Below are 20,532 nucleotides of genomic sequence, written 5' to 3' on the forward strand. Positions count from 1 at the left end.
AAAGCTATTTGGTTTCCCATCAGACAAAAAAGTGGCAAATCTAATGAATCAAAATAGTAACTGCTCAATTTATTTTCAGATATTCATTTTCCGGTTTACATGAACTTTGCTTTGAATGTGCAATACATTTTTAATGAGGTTTCTGGCCTAAAGGTTTACTATATTGGGCATCTAAAGGAAAATTTGAGGATAAATAGTCGAGCAAAAAACAGGCAATGTGCTAAATAAAACAAACTTTTCACTTTACAAAGCTTACCTAAATTCTATGCATTTCAAACTTCATAAGCAGTCGGCGATCTGTTCATTTTTAATGTTGGAAGGATAGCCTCTCAGACTCAGTAGCTGAGTAGCATTACATAATATGATTATGTATGAAGTTATCATGTATTGAAGTATTTCACCAATATAACGAGGTTCCTCACATAAAACTAAGCCATTCATTTGGTAAAAAGGTACAAATACTTTTGAAATTGGTGCCACATGATCAGAGAAAACACAGAAAAAGGATGCCTTTGCTCAAGAAATAGAAAGCTACCTACAGCTACCAGAATTTTATGCACCTGATAAGACCAATAAATGCTCCCGCTGGTGTGCGATGTAATGTGGAATGGACCGTGTGAAAAAATTGCGGCCAGCCGTCACTCATATTACAGTTAAACAGTAAGCCAAACTTATTACTGAAAACATTTTAGGGGGTGGTTATGCAACGCAGGAAGAGAATCTTTGTTAATATGTTGATCATTTGTTGATCATTAGTTCATATTTAATTTGCTCAGTTTTGTCATTTGATCTGTTTTTTTCAGCCTGTTTTCACTGTGAAGAAAACTGTATTGCACCCACTTCCTTCCCTCTTCCTGTTCACTGTCTCTCCTTATTGCAGCTAAATCTGTCATTAAAATATGTGTCAGAAAATACATTAGAAGAGAAAGTCAGTGAAGTGACATAAAATTGATTTCTGACATAATATTGATCGCTTAATTGTACCATTTGGTCAGATTTAGTCTGAATTTGGGGGAGGGAGGGGTGAGTCTCTTGATCAGCTGTACACTCTTTGTGTCAGTGGTGGCAGCATGGTTGGCGGCCAATACGCAAATGCCGGAGTAAAGCCTTTATTGCAAGTGACGGCTCCAACAGCCAGCCAAACCGGATGACGTATTTGACATCATTTGGCAAAGTTTTGCCGTGGGGGGAGGAGGGATATCTAGGCACTGGTTAGGTGAAGGGAGGTTTACCACAGTTCATCTACACATACTGCATTGTTTTGATACAAAGCTGGTTAAATAATTAGCAAAGTGCCTCTTTAAGGCATGACTTTTGTCTGTGAGTTTCCTGGTCACTAAACCGGCGCTACAGATGCTGCACCAGTTAAAATATAAATGCTCTATCCAACTTGAATCATTCTAAAAGATTTATCAGCCATAGGTGTAGGTCCTGTAAGATGACATCTGGGGTCCAGACTCCAGGGTTGGAGAGGGATGGCAGGTTAACACACAAAGTGTCTCCCCTTGTCATCCCTTAAATCACCTACATTTCATAGATGAGTCACATTTGGATCTTTTGAACCAAAAGCAGCAACAGAATCATTCTCGGTATAGACTCCATTGACTATTACACACTGTGTGACACCCGATCACAAACCCCTGTGGATCAGCTGTACAGGCTGCAAACCCAACAGGCCGGTGCTGTTGCCATAGGCGCTCTGTGGCTCGGTAATGTATAGGAACAGACTGGCTGAATGTCAGCCAGCAAATGAGCCGTGACTTTCACCAAGACAGCAGAGTCAGCAATAGATGGATACACATAACTCTCCTGTTCTCCATTCCTTTTGTGTTTTTTCATCCTTCTGTCCCTTCACACACACAGACACACATACACACACACGTGAGGATGTCAGATTATTTCTAGAGGCGTGAAGAAGTATGTCCGACCTCTGCCTGACCTTTTATCAGGTCCAATCAGCTGGAAGAACAGCTCCTCTCCATCACCACCTGACCTTGACTCTCCGCTCCATTACACACATTTTAACATACAAAAAATACATGTGCTCACAGGGGCCTTCACATGTCCACACCTTCACGTATTTGAGCAAACACATGTTTGTCCCAGCTTCGGGGGTTAATAAACAAAGTGTCACAGGCTGGTGCCACATCCTGCAGAGTGTCAGGATGAAACAGCAGAATCAGGAAAAGGAAGCGAGGACCAGAGAACGGCGGGCCATCATGGAGGGAAGAGGAAGTTAGGACAGTGACATGGAGGGAGAGATAGTGTTTAAATGGCAGCAGGGAAATAGCTGAGTCTAGCTGAGTCCAGCTGACAGCGAAACCCTCAAACACACAGTGATGTCACAACGTCACACCAACTGAGCACAGCACTTCCTGTGTCACAGAGAAACTCACTGAAATACCTCATCTGGAATAGGTGTAGACTTCAGGGAGGACACAAGCCATATTTAGAACATGTGCATCTGTACAAGTACAAAATAGTGCATAAAAAAATTACCAAGAAATCCATTATTAGATGCTGGACCTCCAACACCCTTTTTCATATGTTCCCCATCCAATATTGAAACAAAACGTATGTCCTTGTAATCTAGTAAAGAAAATATAAATCCTTTGTACAGGTTTAGAGAGTGATGCAAATACAGCAGGGAAAGAGAGAGAAAGTGAAGAAAAAGGAGTATGGGAAACTCTCTTAAAAGCACTTTAATGTGCCCCAGTTTCAGCGTCTTCTCTCTGCATTTAACTCTCTCTTACATGCGCTCCATTTCTCTCAAGCTTGTGCTGCGCTGCTTTTATCTCCTGTCTTCTCTGTTTTCTTCACTCACAGTGCACATTTCTGTTCTTTATTCCATATAGGAGAGAACGCTGATAAGAGAGGGGAACGCGCTTTTGCAAAGACAGACAAATGTGCATCAGAGTCTGTTTATGTGCATATCTTACCTTGTACACCTGCCCATAGGTGCCATTTCCCACCAGCTCAACCAGCTCAAAGATGCCAGCAGGATCCTGGAACAACAAAGGAAACAAAGTTGGATTGTTAGGATGAATCAGACTAACAGAAGCATTTATTCATACATTCAACATAAAAACTTTTTCAATGCAACAGAGTACAACATACTGTATGTAGAATCAGATTTGGACAACAATCATATGGATGACAGAGCATGACACTTTCTAAGCTACACCAATGATAGAGCACCAGTGATGGCAAAGTCAGCAGACTGATCAATCGGGGCAATACTTTGGTCCAGACTGTAATATCTGTAATATTTTCACATCTATTGGATGAAATGAAAGACATTTTGATCAGACATACACATAGTTTCAAGAGGATGAATCAGAATGACTTCAGTGATCCCCTGATTTTCCCTCTAGCGCCACCAGGAGGTTGACATTTTTGGCTTAGGAGGCAACATTTTTTTAAAGGTATACTAGGCAGGATAATGTCTAATTTCTTTTTATCTTGCTATTTTCGGGATGTTCTTCATTTTAAGGACATAGATATAAAAATGGTCTACACAACGCTGAAAAACTGTAAATGAAGTGAGGCACAATGCCAGTCTGGGGTTGTCTTTCATTTTCGCTGGCAATACTTTTTACAAACACTAACAGAAAATTCCTACATAGTATACTTTTAACTATTTATACTTTTAACTACTTTTAACTTTAACTATCTTGCTCTCACTCCCACTGCGTCAAAATCTGCCGCCTGGGTAGTGTCCCTGTCATCACTGACATACTTAAGCGTTTGTATGAGACGTCCTAGGCTTTCAACTAAACCCATGTGCATCATTATTAGATGTCCAGAACAAATGATGCAGTATAAAGAAGACTTGGGGTGGGTGGGAGGGAGGGGAGAGTTGGATGGGTTAAACAAACACAGAACTTTGACCCAGGAGACTGGTGTTTGTGTCCCATGTGAAACTAAAAGTCGGCATTGAATTATTTTGCCTCATCAGTAGCTCAACACTTCAGTTGTTGTCAGTCATCGTATCATCAACTACAACCTTTTCTTTCCCTACTCAAGTAGTTTTGTTGCCCAAACCTAACCACCAGTCATTCCATGTGACTTTCCACCAACCCCTTCTGCATCATCAATATCTACTGACCTACCATGTCAAGATACAATGCAAAAAGCTGTCCCAAGCCTCATTAAAATAACGCCAGGGTCAAAATAAGACAAGTAGGGATGAGATCACATTGGCGCTCTAACAATGGTGTGAGCTGGAGCTCTAACGCAGGCAGTGCTGATGTCTTACTCTACCAGCTGAGCTCTCTGGGTGTTGATAAACTGGTCTGAAATGCAGCGCTGGATTGTTTTAGGCTTGTGTCCAGACTAGCTAATAATTTAAGCCCACTGTCGCTAGGTTGCCAACACAGAACCCGACGCATCTCTGACAAGGAGCAACTTGAACAGAGCATAAAACCCACTGACCCCCGAACACACACACACACACACACACACACGCGCACACACACACCTCCCCCTTCCTCTCTGCCGCGTGTTGCTACGGCATTCCAACAATAGCTGGTATTCACCCTCTCTTTCCTTCTCTCTCTCTTTCACACTCTCTCTGCTCCGCCAGCTTCTGTTCTCCAACCAGCCGAGGTCCATCTATGTCTCTCTCACTCTTTTATCTACACATGCTTTCTTTCTCTCCTTCATTCCTGACAGTGTCCAGGACAAGTCCCTCTTTTCAACGCTCCTCTCATTCCAACAGAGTCGCAGAAACACTGAGGCCCTTTTAACAGCTTCTGTTTCGTCTCTTTTCTCCCAGTGCATCCCTTTGCTATTAAAAAGTTTTGTAAATGTTACATGGCACATTTTATTTTGTGTCTGTCTTAACTGTGTTCAACTTTGTGCCTCTTTTTTTTGCCAGAGGTGCCTGTAGAGATGTCAGAGCTCATTTTGGGCCCTCATTTACTCAAGGATTCCATATCTGAAGTTTTGCAGGGTTGTACAGCTCCCACTCTGTTGATTTTCACTCTTAACTTTCATGGATTACCTTGAATTTACAGCCACTACTGGGTCAGCTAAAAATATACCAATAACCAGGGTGATTGCTGTCATTTTTCATTCTTTTTTTCTGAAAATGGCTCTTCAATATCATCTAGGGACAAGCCAAATATGTTTTAAAATGAGATCTTTTACAGGGGGCAAAGCTGGAGGTTTATTTTATTTCGTTGCTGATTCACAGAAATAAACTGTGGCATTGTGCAGATCCGCAATGGGACTCACGCAAAGCTTGAGAACAGACAGTATTACACGATACCCCCTTTTCACAGACATTCCCCTCTCAATAAAGCATCTTTTTATTTCCGTTCTGAAAAGCCACACATGCACTCTATTTCTACCCATCTCGTCTCTACCCTCGTCACTTCTCTCCCTGTGTCTTTCGTTCACAGTCTGTCCTCAGACCCTCTGTTGCTTTCTCTTTCTCACATCCTGTACTTCTCTTTCATGTCCTGTCTTTGAATTTTTCGGTTGAACTTTCAGCTGACTTTCATGGGGAAACACACAGATCAAAGTGTGCTGCCACAATACATAGGGAAGGAAATGACACGAGATGATGGCTAAATGAAGAGAGAAAACTAAAAGAGCCTTCTGGGACGCAACAGAACAATACTGTGTAGGCCTGCTTTCTCAAGGTGCCACTTGTATAGTCCTATACAACCCTATTCGCAAAAGACTAGTATTACCTCATGTGATTTAAAAACTACCTCCTTTGTCTGTTTCATGCAGCGCATTCAAACAGGATAAGCAAACTCTGTATTTTACTTGGATATACTGATATTATCCCATGAACATGATGAGCACAGACATTTAAAACTCCACTCCAGAAACACAGAAACACTACACAGCACCACTTGTGGTGACGTATGGTGCTAACCTCCCTTTATCTTTTAAATGGTAAAACAACCAAAGGATTTTGCCACGTTTTGCGTCTCATCATCTTTTGAGGTTTCGCTCTTCTGATTGATTTGAGCTTTTGTAATTTTAATTAGGAAAACTGTCATAGTATAAAGAACACATCAGTATTTGCATAAAATCTGAGTAAAAGAAAGTTAACTTGCAATCCAAACAGTTGTTTTATGTTAACGCTAGGGCTGAGTGAAAAACGATGAATATCTCTATATAATTTTCCTCAACAGAAATATAACAAATGCTCAAAAACTGTATGATATGCAAGTTTTTGTCGTGAGGTAGATATGGCTCACAGGTAGGGTGGATTGTTCAGTAATCGGAAGATGGCTGATTAGATTCCCGGCTAATCTAGTCAACATGTCAAAGTGTCCCAGGGTAAAATACCACACCCCAAATTGCTGTCAATGCTGCACCATCTGTATGTGAGCGTGTGTGATTGTTTACTGAGTAACAGATGGCACCCTGTATGGTAGCCTCTGCCAATAGTGTGTGAATGGGTGAATGTCGCATGTAGTGTGAAAAGTGCTTCAATTGGTCGGAAGACTAGAAAAGCTCTATAAAAGTGCAATCCATCTGCAGTACATTCATGTTCTACAAGTAAAGAATAGTTTAAACCACAACTGGATGTATCGTTTCTTCCACTTTCACTCAGGAGCAAAATTCTACCTTTAAACTTAAAATATATAATTTTTTGACATGTATCATTGTAGTTATCGGTATCAAATGACAAGAACATTTTTATGGCAATACATTTTTGCCCATATTACCCAGCCCTTATTTACGCCAGGGGTATGTTATGTTTAAGTGAAACAATCAAATAACTGAATATGGATAATAATACTAAAGAATCTAGCGATGGGAGTTTGCCACAAATCTTTGCATGTAACCTATTAATTAAAAAACAATGGTGTTTTTGAGAATTACAGTATCACAAAACATAACATCCCCATACTCAAGTATATCAATATTTTCAGCCTACTCTCTTCCCCAGATTCTCTCCCTCTCTGTTTCCCTCGTTCTGTCTCTATATGTTTGTTTCTGCGGGTCTCAGCAGACCTGTCAACCTGTCACCGCTTTCTGAAGACGGGGCCGTTTCTTGCTCTCGCCTTCCTTTTCCTGTCTTTTTTTTTTTTTTTTTTTTTGCACCCTTATTTCTCTGCTGTGCAGCAGACACTCACATGTGCACTTTACCCCTCACATACGAAAACACACAAACTCATTCTCTCACACTTGTCTCAAGTACATCCTCCCGTTGTCTCGCTCTCTCGCACTCTGATAACCACACACACACTCACATAGTGTGCCAAAAGCGCACTCCTACACAAGGGCTAGTGTTCAAATGTTCTAACGAGTATGAGTGGGCTCAGAATGAAGAGTATGTGTCTAACTAAACGTGTGTGTGTGTGTGTGTCTGTGTCTGTGTGTGCGAGAAAGGGAGTCAGAGAGAGACTGCAAGCCTTTTTCAACAGTGCAGACGGCAGCACTCTGCAAGCTCTGCAACTGTTTCCTTGCTATCAGGCCTTAAGCTTATGCAGGTAGATTTTTCCTCCCTCACTTTCTTTTTCTCTCTGTAAGTGTGTGTGCGTGTGTGTGTGTGGCAGCTGTGTGAATTAACTCTCAGAGCTGCATGCAAAGTTCTGACAGCAACTCCCAAGACACACTGAGGGATGCACTCTCTTTCTCTTTCTGTTATTACACAACGGAAACATTGAAATGATTAAAAATCCATGCACACACACATTGCTGTAAATGCAAATGTATGTAAGGACCACAAACAATGACAGACACATGATACAGACATGCATCTGAAGCTTAACCTCCATGCCCAACATACAGAATGAGTGCCGTGGCTGAAGAAACTCAACATTTTTGCTGCTCCAGTTCATACATGTCCTTAGGCTTGCTGATAAAAATATAGCACGGTATCATTCATATTTTATAGGCCACTTGCAGAATGAGCTCTCAGTGTGCGTTTGTCAGTGCCTTTGCATGTATGTGTACGCATGTGCACGTCTGTGTGTTGGTGGTTTAGAGGTTTTTGTGACTGAGCAATTTTGCCCCTCCTTCCCGTTTTTCTCATTTTGTGTTCCTCATTGAGCGTTTGCCAGCGTCACATGACTGCCACATGACCTCACTGGTGGCCGGTGAATCAGGGTGTGCTCCTCTGTCTGTGCAGAGCTGCTGGTTAAAAGTAACACATTAAATATAGCTTCTTAAACAACACAAATGTTTTGAGAGAAGTTAAAAGGGAAATTGCAGCCTAGAAATCAAAAATACGTACTATCCAGATTGTTTTGGTGAGTGAGCTCAAACCACCAAAAAAATAATTATTTAAAAAACTCATCAGCAATGTCTTCTTTTCAAAGTCATGACGTGGGTACTCAAGATAATCTATAAACCTTGCTGTGAGCAGTTTTATGGAGGAACTATTTTCTTTCTGCCAAACTACACCCGCCAACTGTACCATGCACAGAAGAAAGGGTGCATGCACTGCTAACTCACCCAGCACCAATTAGCAAGCTAATATTACAGCTCAGTCAAGGACAGCAAACTCCCTGTTTTTTTTTCTTTGTGTACGTCCCTTTTTTTCGCATTGTGTGTCCCCTCTCTAATTTCAGAAATTTTTTGCGGGTCCTTGAATACAGCTCAAGTAGAACTCTTCATGAGTTGTGTTGTTTTTTTGTTGTTCATTTTTTGTTGGTGTTTGAGTCACCCAGTGTAATTAATGTTTAAGTTTCACTTGCATTGCACTGACATTATGCTGCTCCGTCTGTGCCCAGAGTATGCACCGCACTCAGAGAGTGTAGCATAAAACTGAACTGTGTAAAAAACGTATACATAAAATTTAGAAAATGTATAATAAATTACAACAGCACTCCTACTAAACAGCTCCAACAACATAAAATCAATGCATGGCAGCAGATGTTTTAATCACGGGAATGTGTGGGAATCCCATGCAGATATCTCTATCTCTAATAACCGATAACACAGGGTAACACACCAAAACAAAGTAGACGCTACAGGTAAGAAGAAAAATATGTTTTGGTTTTTTTTTTTTGGAGTGAACTATCCTTTTAAAAATAAGATTTAAGATGTGACAAAAATCAAACAAGCACACATGAGGTCTATCTCAACACTGATGACGGTGCAATTCTTTTTACTTATTCAATAGTTTTTAAAGTCATGTCTGAGAATTTTTCAAACCCACAAAGGAGCCTTTAATTTCTGTGAGAAAACAAAATTTGACCCGCAAGGCTTTCACACAACAGCAGCAATGATATGTTTATCATTATTGTCTTTAGAAAAGGACACACTTCTCCTGAACTCAATCACCACTAATCTAGAAGTCAGAAGAAAAGCAATGTTATCTCACTAGCATTCAGTGCAACTGAATAAAGGTGGGTTATCTCCATTTTAATTCTTTACACACAACTGGTACAAGATACTACAAGGAGAGTGTTTTTCAACATACAAAAATTCTTCTTTGGTTCTGATTATTCTGCCTCCATTTCCTCTCGCTCATTCCTTTCCTATGTCTTCTTGACAGTGTATTATTTTGTGTGAAAGTAGAATGTAGTAGGATTAACTTTGGGCACGAGGACACTGAGATGGATGCAGCACTGGATCCACTCTTTCCTTTGAACAGGGGATATTGGTCCATGAGCAGCACAGGCCATTAGAAATAATGGGTTTTAGAGTGCATGGCTGCAGTTCTTGTGAAAGCCACTTTACAACATATGAGAGGACTTTTACTGACTGCATTCATTCTTTCATTCCTCAACCTAACCTTAATCCTTTCCACTGCATTCCTAACCTTAACTCTTACTCAACCAAAAGCTTAACCTAGTTCGAACATTGACACTGAAACCCTGAACAAATGATTTACATTAGAATCAGGTGTAAACACTTATGGGAGGCCTGGAAAATCAATGGAATGAGTCAAAATCATTGTAAGTTTCAGAAAAATCACAGAAAGTTTGTTATGTGTAATTAAACTGCAACAGTAATCTTGTGCGGATGACCTCTGACAGATTTTAACATGATGGCAAATTTTTCTTCTGTAGCGTTCAACGTAACGTAGCTCTCATATGCGACAAACGTTTTGTTTACCCTCACGTACATTTCTTAACTTTCTCCAGTGGTTCTGTCTCTCCATTCATGTATGCCAGCTAGCGGAGATTATGTTTGCACAGAATTTACAGGGTTTAACCCACATTTATTTATCTGTGGTAGCAGTCCACAATTAAAACATCTGCCTGCCACTAACTGATTTTCTATTTTTGAAGGTGGACTGTACATTAGGTCTGCTGTTGAAATATATATACAGTTTGGGTATTCAGTGCATCTCACTCTCAGAACGCTAAGAGGACTCTTGGCACGAATGGAGCACCAGGAATGTCATTAAAAGTGAAAATTAACCATTTATTCAGCTTCGTTTAAAAGTTTGCATTCAATGGCAGCAGCTGCTCCTCTGATCCATCTATTTAATCTGTTGAGCTCTGATCAACACCCAAGAAAGTCACAAACTGTTACTGAAGGGAAAAAAATAATTCATTGAGAGTATTGCCTGCGCTGCATTCAGGGACCTGCAAAAACCTCTGAATATAGAGAGGGAACACATAATGATACATAGGAACACATGCATTTAAAAGAAAACTGGTTTGCTGTTGTCACCCGCCTGTTGCACAATATAAACTCTAATTCTGTAAGAAACACTCTATGGGTCCTTAAAAAGTCATGGAAACGTTTTGAAATTTTGTCCGTAAAAACGCATGGGATTCCTGATGCACACGTGACACAGAACGCCATTGACTGTGATGCATTTCCTTATAACACTGGACCTCAATTGCTGGGAAGTTATGAGTACACACTCATGGGTCAACAACATAATCGGAAGTGTGACTCATCTCATGATCACCACATACAACAATAACTATAATGGGTCATTGCGCACAACTCCTTCTCTAATGCTGTTATATTGTGAGTCGACTTGACCCATTTAAGCTTTGAAATGAAGTTTCCTCATTATGGCACATGATCATGTACATGACAAAGACTGACGAAGTCGTCTGAATTGAAACTGATATGGTGACCATGTCTTAGTAAATGGCTTAATTTACATCATACATGACCTTGAATTTCTTTGAATTCACAAGTTAGAATATTACTCTTCATTGAGGAAGCTGAGTTGTTAATATTAATGATTGACCTGCTGTCATTGCCAAATTCTGAAGTTGACTTTAGATTATTCTCTACCTTTAAACAACCACTCTCCATCTTCGTTTTGTCATCTCTGGCTGATATTTAACCTTTCCAGATAACTACAAAAAATCAAGTGCCTGAAGGACAAACACTTAAATACAGAGAAAACAAAACCACAACTGGGATTCTCATCTGAACCACTTTGACTCTGTATGTTTGCATCAGGTCTGTAAATCTAGACATCTGTTTTTGTCAGCAATGTCAGCTTTAATCACAAAAAGAACACAAATGCTACTGAGTGTAAAGAGAAAATGGCAGGATACACATAAGCGGGCTGTAACCTGCAGATAAAAGGAGGTTTTTTTTTGCAGGAACATGAAATGTATTAGCCACACAGGCCTTGACATGAGCCTGACATTATCAGTTAAAAACCAAACATTTCTATCTACATCTGTCACACACAAATACAATATTTAACAATATTAACATGTGACGTGTGAACTAGGAGCAAAAAAAAATGCATGAGTATTTTTGTAAACATGCTTCATCTTGCAAAAACATCAACAGTGCAATATTTCCACTTGAACAGAAATAAATTATTGCAGAAGCAGCAAATCTAATTTGTGAGACTGTATTCACACAGTGGCACAAATTAATGAGATAAACTACATTCTCAAAACATACTGCACTCATTATAGACAGAAGAACAAAGCAATATGTTCTGTGTTCATGCAAAGTCATGAAAGTAACATCTTAGACCTGCTACATGCTGTTCGTTATCTATTTCCTTGTGTACAGCAGAACTTCAGCTGATTTTGTCATTATCAGTTTATCTGCTGATCCTGTTCATCATGCATTCCTTTAGCTAAAGAGCAAGACGAAAAGTACTGCGTTGTCCTTACTGAGGAATTCAGTTATGACTAAATCAACCAGATCTTAGTTAAAAAATTACATTCATGCGGTCACTTTTATACTGTAGCACACTTAGCTAAGGATTCATGGGGTTTGCAGCAGAGTGATGTTATATCTAAAAAGTTAAGATAATTATAATTTAACAGCAGTACTCGATATCTTAGTATTAACAGTGACTCACATTACTACATGTAGTGTGGAATGTAATATAAAAGAGGTCGCTCATACTGACAAATCTACAGGGAATCATGACCCGACTGTGAAGCTCCCGTCACTACAGAGCATTTTAAACTCCTTCAGCTCATCTTCACTCCATTCTCACCAAGCTAGTTTCCAATGGAGCTACACCTGGCTATTTTTTCATTACAGATTACTCTGCCATTTTTTTTTTATTTTATTTTTTTTTTTTTTACAATTAATCAATTAATCCTTCAGTCTATGAAATGTAAAAAAAAAAAAAAATGTTAGAGGTACTGTATGTAACTCTGGAGAAAGATAGGTGATTGCTGAGTTTCATTCCAAGGTCATCAAATACCAATGCTTTCCGTTTTAGAAATCTGAATCACCAAATCAAAGCGTTGGTATTTTAAGACCTAGGAATGAGACTCAACTATCAACGATCAACTAACCATATTTCTCCAGAGTTACATACAGTACCTCTAACATTTTTTTTTTTTTTACATTTCATAGACTGAAGGATTAATTGATTAATTGTAAAAAAAAAAAAAATGTTAGAGGTACTGTATGTAACTCTGGAGAAAGATAGGTGATTGCTGAGTTTCATTCCAAGGTCATCAAATACCAATGCTTTCCGTTTTAGAAATCTGAATCACCAAATCAACTCAACTATCAACGATCAACTAACCATATTTCTCCAGAGTTACATACAGCACCTTTAAAAAATGGCCATCACAGTTTCCCAGAACCCAAAGTGAGTCTCAAACCCAAAGACTCATTTTCTATCACAAATGTCAAAGAAAAGCACCACAATTTCACATTTAAGAAGTTACATCCAGCAAATGTGACATTTTCAATTAAAAAAATGACTGAAATGATAAATCCATTATCAAAATAGTAAGTAAATACAGTTGGTGTTATTATAGTTATTATAGATGTCTGTTTATTCATCTGACAACTGCTATTTGCCATTTTCAGCAAGAAGTTCTGTTAAACTGACTGTATGCTACTTGCCCAACACCAAGTGGCGAACAGACAATATTAGCACCTACATGTGGCTAGTAGTGGAGCATTTAGCAGCTAAAAAGCAAAACATTTCATTCAGATAATAGTGGACAGCTGAAGAAGCTAAAAAGAGAAACTTCCCCCTGTTACTCTGTGTCTGCTGGATATGTAAATAGGCAAGTGTTTTTTTTAACTAATGTCTTGATGCAGTAAAATGCCTCTCTGAGACTTTGGCTGCTCCAAATTATGCAGATCTACTGTGCATCTAAAGTATATGTTTCACTAGGCAGCAGCAGCCAGGTGAGTGCAGTTAGTGTCTATAGAAAGTGAATTACAGAGAACTGAGGTAGATTGAATTAGAGACCCTAAGAGGATGATCGGAGTCATGCTGGGGCCGGGTCTGCCTCTTATAAAAACCACTTACACTTAACAACATGGCTCACCACTGCTTGCTTTTACGAGTAGATACTGTGGTAGCCTAATTCCCAGAACGTCTCACCCAGACATGTACAGTACATTAACAGGAGTCAACTCTTAATCACAGATTTACAGCCTGCCAAAGACGATGCACGCCGCAGAGTCTGTTCTGCGATGCTAATGAACCCATCCGCTCCTCGCCTCTTGCCTTCCATCAGTCTCTGCCACCTTGTCATCTCACACCTTTTCCTGTCATCCCTCCGTCCATCCCTCCGTCCCTCTCATCACTCATCCTTTCTTCTCAATTTTTGCTTGCCTGTTCTCTCTCCCTCTGGTGTTTCGATCCATCTTTCTTGACTTCCTGCCCAGCACCATGCGAGGAAGCCACAACAGTGGGATTCAGCTCCTACTATGGACTTTGTTTACATGCACGTGATTCCTCCAAGCACTTCAGATCTAGTGTGTGTGTGTGTGTTTGTGTACTTTCTCTGTTACAATGTGAGAGGTAAGAAAAAGAAAGAGTACGAGCTAGGGAATGTGGTCATGTGCATACTCATCTTTTAATGTGTCTGTAAATGTCTTAAAAGCACGCTTATGCATTAAATTAAAAATACTGATGTAGAAGATCACAGCATTTGTTTATTTTAGCATCGTCTTTGCTGTGTTGTTTTTGCACAGCACTTGAAAGACATAATTTGTAAATCAGCCAGGGTGGCCGCTACTCTGAAGTGTTCTTCCTTGAATTTCATCGACTTTATCTGCTCAGAAACTGTTTACAATAACAACAAACCGCTAGTGTTTTTGCTAGAAAGATAAAATGCATCACTGCTTGTGCATGAAAGATATTTGCAGGAAAACATGTCCTCAGTCTAAATATTCCAATACTTTACACCAAAATAACCATTTGTGTATCAACTCAACCCATGTTAGGTTGTATTTGTGAAGAAAACTTTGTTTTTCTTGCCAGAATACAAAAAACGAAAAAATAACTGAACCGAAAGTGAAACTTAACTATCTTTAAAGCCAGACTCCAGCGACAAAAACCGTAATTTTACCTTGCTAAACATGGGAGCTGCTGATCTAACAGTGACTCCATCCAATAGCTTGACTGTGTTATTGTGCAACTGTGGGGAATCTGATCTAACCCTTTAAACCCAAAGTCACACAATAACACAAACAAAGTAATATATTGAGGGAGTTCTGGACAAGCAAGTCTTGTGTTCAGCAAGGTAAAATTACTGTTTCCGTTTGTGGGGTCTGGCTTTGAAGAGGTAAAGATAAGTTGCATTTTCTGTTCAGGTCCTCATCAGAAAGGGCTATCCATTTAGAAAATACAAAGCCAACAAGATACTTAGATTAGACAAACTGAGTTGTGTGAGAGTTTGTAAAATGATTTTTTATACAGTATTGCTGTCATTGAATGTGGACCCCTATGATTTCAATTCATCTTTCTTTTTTGGGGTGGGGGGGTGTTCTTCATTCACCATGGAGGCATGAAAGGAAAACAAACTTTTCTTCTCAAGCTCAACATAAGACGGAGTGAGTAATTGTTAAACAAAAGGCAGTTTGGGGGTTGAAGTAATCCTTTAAGACAGCAATTCTTTCCTAGATTTGGCATCGGCTGAATCATTTATTTCCTAAATCAGCCATTGAGAGCAAGTATCATAAAGGACACTTCCACAGTAAGTAATCGATTATGGATTTAATTTTGCTTTGGAGATTTTGTGCATATGGAGCCAGCTTACATCTTAGTGCTTGTGTAAGTGTAGCAGAGAATTAAAGACTTTATGTGGCTCCACCAGTGACTTGGGGGGAGAAATAGGTCAACTAGAAGCAGGCAGGCAGAGTGGAAAGGAGGGTGGGAGGGAGAGGGGCATTTCTCAGCGACAGACTGCCATACAGTATATAGACTATTCATGAATAAGCTCTGTGTAAGCCTTGGGCACTGCTGTGGCCCCGTTACTATGGCGTCCATGGTGAGGGGCCGAGGAATGCGGCCTTACTGGGCAACGGGGACAGAGAGGGAGGGAGGGAGGAGATCTGGAGAGGGGTCTTTGCTTCGCACTACTTTAGTCACTGGTCACATCTCCACCTTTTCGCCCGAGCACAGCAGCCTCTGTCACTTTCTTCTTCTTTCTGCTCTCTGTGTCTCATTGTCCCTCTAAGTCCCTGTAAGCTCGATTCATCTTCACACGTCCCATTTCTCTCTCTGGATCCATCGCCCCGGCTCTCTCCCTCTGCGTCCTTTTCTCTGACCCTGTCACTAATATCCCTTCATCCTCACCTGCTCTCTCGCTTTCATCTCAGATCTCACACCTGAGTCCCTGCACAGCACATTTGTGTATTGCCACAAAGTGTGTGTCTGTGTGTGTGCTAGTGCGAGTGTCTATACTTCCTGCTGGTTTGCCATCTGTTGCTCTCGTCAGCTGACTGGATGAACCCGTGCTTCTGACGCCTCTGACCCGCGTGTGTGCGCACGTGTGTGTATCACTTTACATAAAAACCACTGTCTGTATCAAATCTGCAGCGCTTCGACCACTTCTGGTCTTTTGGTTGTCATTGTGAGTCACGCACAACGACGGGGACATCTCCACATCTGCCTCTAACTCTGGCCTTTCCCACTCGAGTGAAACATGCGGCATCTTTGCAGGTGCTGAGGGTTGATGTGCGACACCGCAGTAAATGTCCCAGGGAGCTGATGAGGCACGAGAAAAGCAAGTGAGAGAGAAAGACAAAGAGGAAAAAAGAGGAAAAAGTGCAGAGACAGCAAACATAAAAAGCCACTTCTCTCTCCACTCTACTTCCCACTCAATTCTGTCTGTCTCTTTGTATCAGTGTGTGTGCGCGTGTGTGTGCAATGGTCAGTGTGCCGAAGACCGGCCGAGTGCAAGAGCAAGCTCTGCACCACGAACCCCCTCCATAAACACACACAAACACACACAAACACAATCTCCATCACCACCACCACCACCAATGCCAGTATTATAATCACCAACCCCCCACCCCCACCCCCTCCACCTCGTCAGAGCCAGCTGACCTACTTCCTGTCTAGCCAGTCCAGTGGTTGACTGTACACTCATCTGAGAGTGTGTGTGTGTGTGTGTGTGTGTGTGTGTGTTGGGGGGGGCACCATGATAAGCCAAAATACATGATGGAAAGATGGAAAAATGTGAAGGACAGGAACAGAAGGAACAGGAGTGGAACAAGACAGAGATTGGGGCAGTTAGAGAGACAAAGAGTGCATGTCCCAGCTTGGTATGTCAAGATATTAATCTTGTTTTCTTAAAAACTTAATCTACATCTTCCTTAAGATCACAAGCTGTTGTTCTGTTAAACACTTCTCTAGAATTTGGCTGACGTGTTTGCAGATGAGAGACAGCAGAAAGACACTTTTTAGGAATAGCTACATCATTGCATTGTGTACGCTGCCAACGAAGCTTTAACGCATTTACATCAAGTTTTAGCCTTTTATTTCCCTTTAACTATCCAAGACTGAATGTTTTTATGTTGTTGTTTTGTTTTTGTTTTTTTTCGCACATTTTCATGGATGGAAAAATATTTGGGTTTACACACAATATACTCACCAGTAGAAATGGTGGTATTCTAAATTTCTGTAAACCACTGATATATTTGTAAATTTCTTGTGTATTACAGCAATACTGACTTTTTCATCAGGAGGTGGAGGGGATGGTAGATGACGCAAGACCTTGGCAAGACGACTGCCAAGCTGCAAACCATGACTGTCCCAGACCAACAAACAACAAAAGTGGTTATAAAAACTGTGATTGTGGCACCAAAATCAGGTATTTTAAGCCAAAACATGATCTTTTCCGAATCACAACCAAGTGCTCTGTGCTAAAAGTTTCAACTTCTACTAAATAACTGTATACAAATGTTACATATCCATGATTTGCATAAATGTGAAATGCCGACATTTATAGTGATTGGGTTGTAGCACACTGCTGTCTTTAGCTGAATCACAAACTTTTAGTCAATATTGGAGATGACTGTTGGGATAGCAATGTTAGCCAGATGTTTGACAGTGAAACATTTAATCAACTATAGGATTGACTGCCAAGATATTTGGCACAAATATTCAAGGTTCTCTGAGGACAAATCCAAAATGACTTTGGGGGTGACAAACTGAGTCTGAGATGTCCCAAAATGGCCACTGCACAGAGGATAAATCCTTGTGATTTAGTTATCCTCAAACAATTTCTTGCCGCACTAGTGGCAAAAATTAATGAACAGCAAAGTCAGCTGTTCAGTTGTCCCAAATTGTTTTTTCGTTCAGTTCTTTTGGTCTTGTTGAATCTTTGAGCACAGGAGAAAATAACTGACTCTCCGTGAATCCACAGCATTGTTGAAGCATAAAAAGAGTTAAAGTTTATATGCTACATAATAATGTTCAAATGCTTCTGTGACTGTGAATCTGTGATTTGCAGAAACATACGATGCCAACATTTATTCTGCTGATTGGGTTCACAAAAAGCTTAGATCAACTGTAAAAGTTTGAAGCAAGTGACCTATTAGTGGTATAAAGGGTTTCTCTGAAGGCTCTTTATTAATTCGAGTAAGATTCAAACAAACCATGAGGTTCTTTTAGAGTTTCTGTATGACCGTGCACATATTCACGTGCAAACATATAACATAAAAATAAAAGAGAGGTCAAATGATTACTATTGATACACTCTCATACAGCATGACCAGTGCATGTAAAAACAAATGTGAGCATTTGTATGTGTCCTTGTAGCTGCAGTGCTTGACATCATGCCTCTGAAAGAACAGGACATGCATGGGCTGACTCCCAATGCACAGACACTTCCCTCCTCTTCCTCACTCCTCTTCATTGTCTCCTCTCTCTATCTGTATCATTCACCTCGTCTTCCTCTTTCATGCTCTTTCCATTCTACCTCTAATTCCGACACACACACACACACACAGACACACACAAAAACACACACACACAGTGAAAACATGCTGCAGGTGTGAACCTCAAAAGTAACATTTGTTCTCGACATTCATTCACCTCCCTTGTGAACATCACTCTTCATGCAGGCAGGGCAGGGAGTCGGGCAGAGACAGATAATGCTAAGAGACAGGGCGGCTGGCAGATAGACGGGGAGGTGCATTCAGTCAGTCAGACAGACAAGACGCCGGGACAAACGGGCGATAAAATTGATAGGAAAAGAAGACAGAGCGTGAGGGTGGATGGCTGAGCAGCTGTGACTTTAACAGAAACACAGAGACAAACAGACTGACATGAAGAGACAGAAAGAGACAGAATGAAAGGGATAAAAATGGACATGCGGGCACAATAAAGCACAAACAGGTAAATACAGGCAGCAACTGCACTGTGTGTGATGTTTCTCAGCTCTTCAGCTGGAGCCCTGTTCTCATGTGCAGCATCCCTTACTTGTCTGCAGCTGACTATCAGCCCAGCAGACACCCACACAGAATAACACACACCATGCCCAGTGAAGCGAAAACATGGGTATCCACGCATAAACACAAGCGCAGGAGGCTGTTTGTGTCTGTCTGAGAGTGTGTGTGCTGTGGTTTTACAGCACCGGATGAACAAAAGAACTGGCTATTGCAGCATGCAAAGCTTCAGCTCTAAATGAGAGCAGCTGGCTACAGGTAGGCTGGCACACACAGACAGAGTAGATAGCTCCAATAACAGCACCATAAATGAGAGAGAAGGGGGGGGGGGGGTCAATTAGGGACTGAAAACGAGGAAGTTTTCATGTCTCGCTCTCAAAAACACACACACCACACAGCAGTGTGTGGGAGAAATGGGTTAAATTCCACTGCTGTCTGGAGGCTGATGGGCCTATAATAGCTTGGCCACAGAAAAGAAAGATACACAAACCCCCCTTATCCAGGTCAGCAGAATCCCAGCTACAACCTCAGCATCTCACACACACACACACACACATACATACACACACAGACCATCAACCTTCCTGTTTAGTGCCTTGAATGAAGATGGGGCTTCAGATGCGCGAGGCAGCTGTCAAGTTAGTTAATGTCTATATATAATTTGATCTATAATTTGACACATTGTGGCGGCCTGGCTCCCACACATCCGCCTCTTGCAGCCTCCTCCTGCCGGTTACTATTCAGGGAGCGCTGTCAGGTGCAAGAGAAGGAGAGACACGCGCGCGCGCACAACACACACACAGCTCTGTCAGCTTACACTGGAAAGACGCAAAATAAAACTGTCTTACCCTCAAAGCGGACAGGTCGATTTCATCCAGACTCCGAGCTGGAGAGTCACTCGCCATGATGGAGGACACAAAAAGCTCTCAGCTGCCCCCGATATCCTGAAACGGCCTTTGCTGTCACGACTGTGTGGTCCCTCTTCTGCTGCTCAGTCTCCACTGACCCCCCACCCACCCCACCCCCTCTCTGCTGCTACACTGATGTTTTAGAAAAATAATAATAACAGTCCGTTTTGGTGAGCGGCGGGACGAGCCACGGGCCGGGAGCGCACAGCTAAAGCGCAAACTCGGGCTGGATGGCAAGCGAGAGCGCCGCATGTGTTAGTACCTCCAGATCCATGTCTGCCGGACGGAGACGGAACAGAGAAAGGTGAAGCGCCGTGGAAAGTGGATCACTGCTAGTGTGTGCTCGTCCTGGAGCCGCTGCTGTGACAGCCAGTGTATATAGAGAAGGAGGGGGAGCGCACTGCCTCCTGCCTCAGCAAACCACGCCTGTTATTGGGCGGGCTTTAGTGAGGCAGAAGGCACTCCCAAACTTTTCTTTCATTACCAACGAAGCTTATAACATTTCTGCTGAAGGGCAGAGCGTGTTATGTATCTGTGTATGTGCATATTGTCACCCTGTATGCAATGTTACTCAAAGAAATGTATTTAGGATGCTTCTTTTATT

General features: G+C 41.2%; 1 protein-coding gene across 13 annotated transcripts in view; it reads right to left on the reverse strand.

Annotated features, from left to right (window-relative positions):
- tnika (TRAF2 and NCK interacting kinase a) overlaps positions 1-20,277 on the reverse strand; it is an 83,318-nt gene extending 63,041 nt beyond the window's left edge. For all 13 annotated transcript variants that reach the window (XM_042500191.1, XM_042500203.1, XM_042500199.1 and 10 more), the window contains exons 1-2: positions 19,869-20,277; positions 2,940-3,005 (exon numbers count right to left, since the gene is read on the reverse strand). In XM_042500191.1, coding sequence (XP_042356125.1) covers positions 2,940-3,005; positions 19,869-19,925 — 123 coding nt within the window. In that variant the 5' untranslated portion in view covers positions 19,926-20,277. The remainder of the gene's footprint in view (positions 1-2,939; positions 3,006-19,868) is intronic.
- Positions 20,278-20,532: the final 255 nt, after the last annotated feature.

Source organism: Plectropomus leopardus, chromosome 14 (genome assembly GCF_008729295.1).
Source record: "Plectropomus leopardus isolate mb chromosome 14, YSFRI_Pleo_2.0, whole genome shotgun sequence".
NCBI lineage: Eukaryota > Metazoa > Chordata > Actinopteri > Perciformes > Serranidae > Plectropomus > Plectropomus leopardus.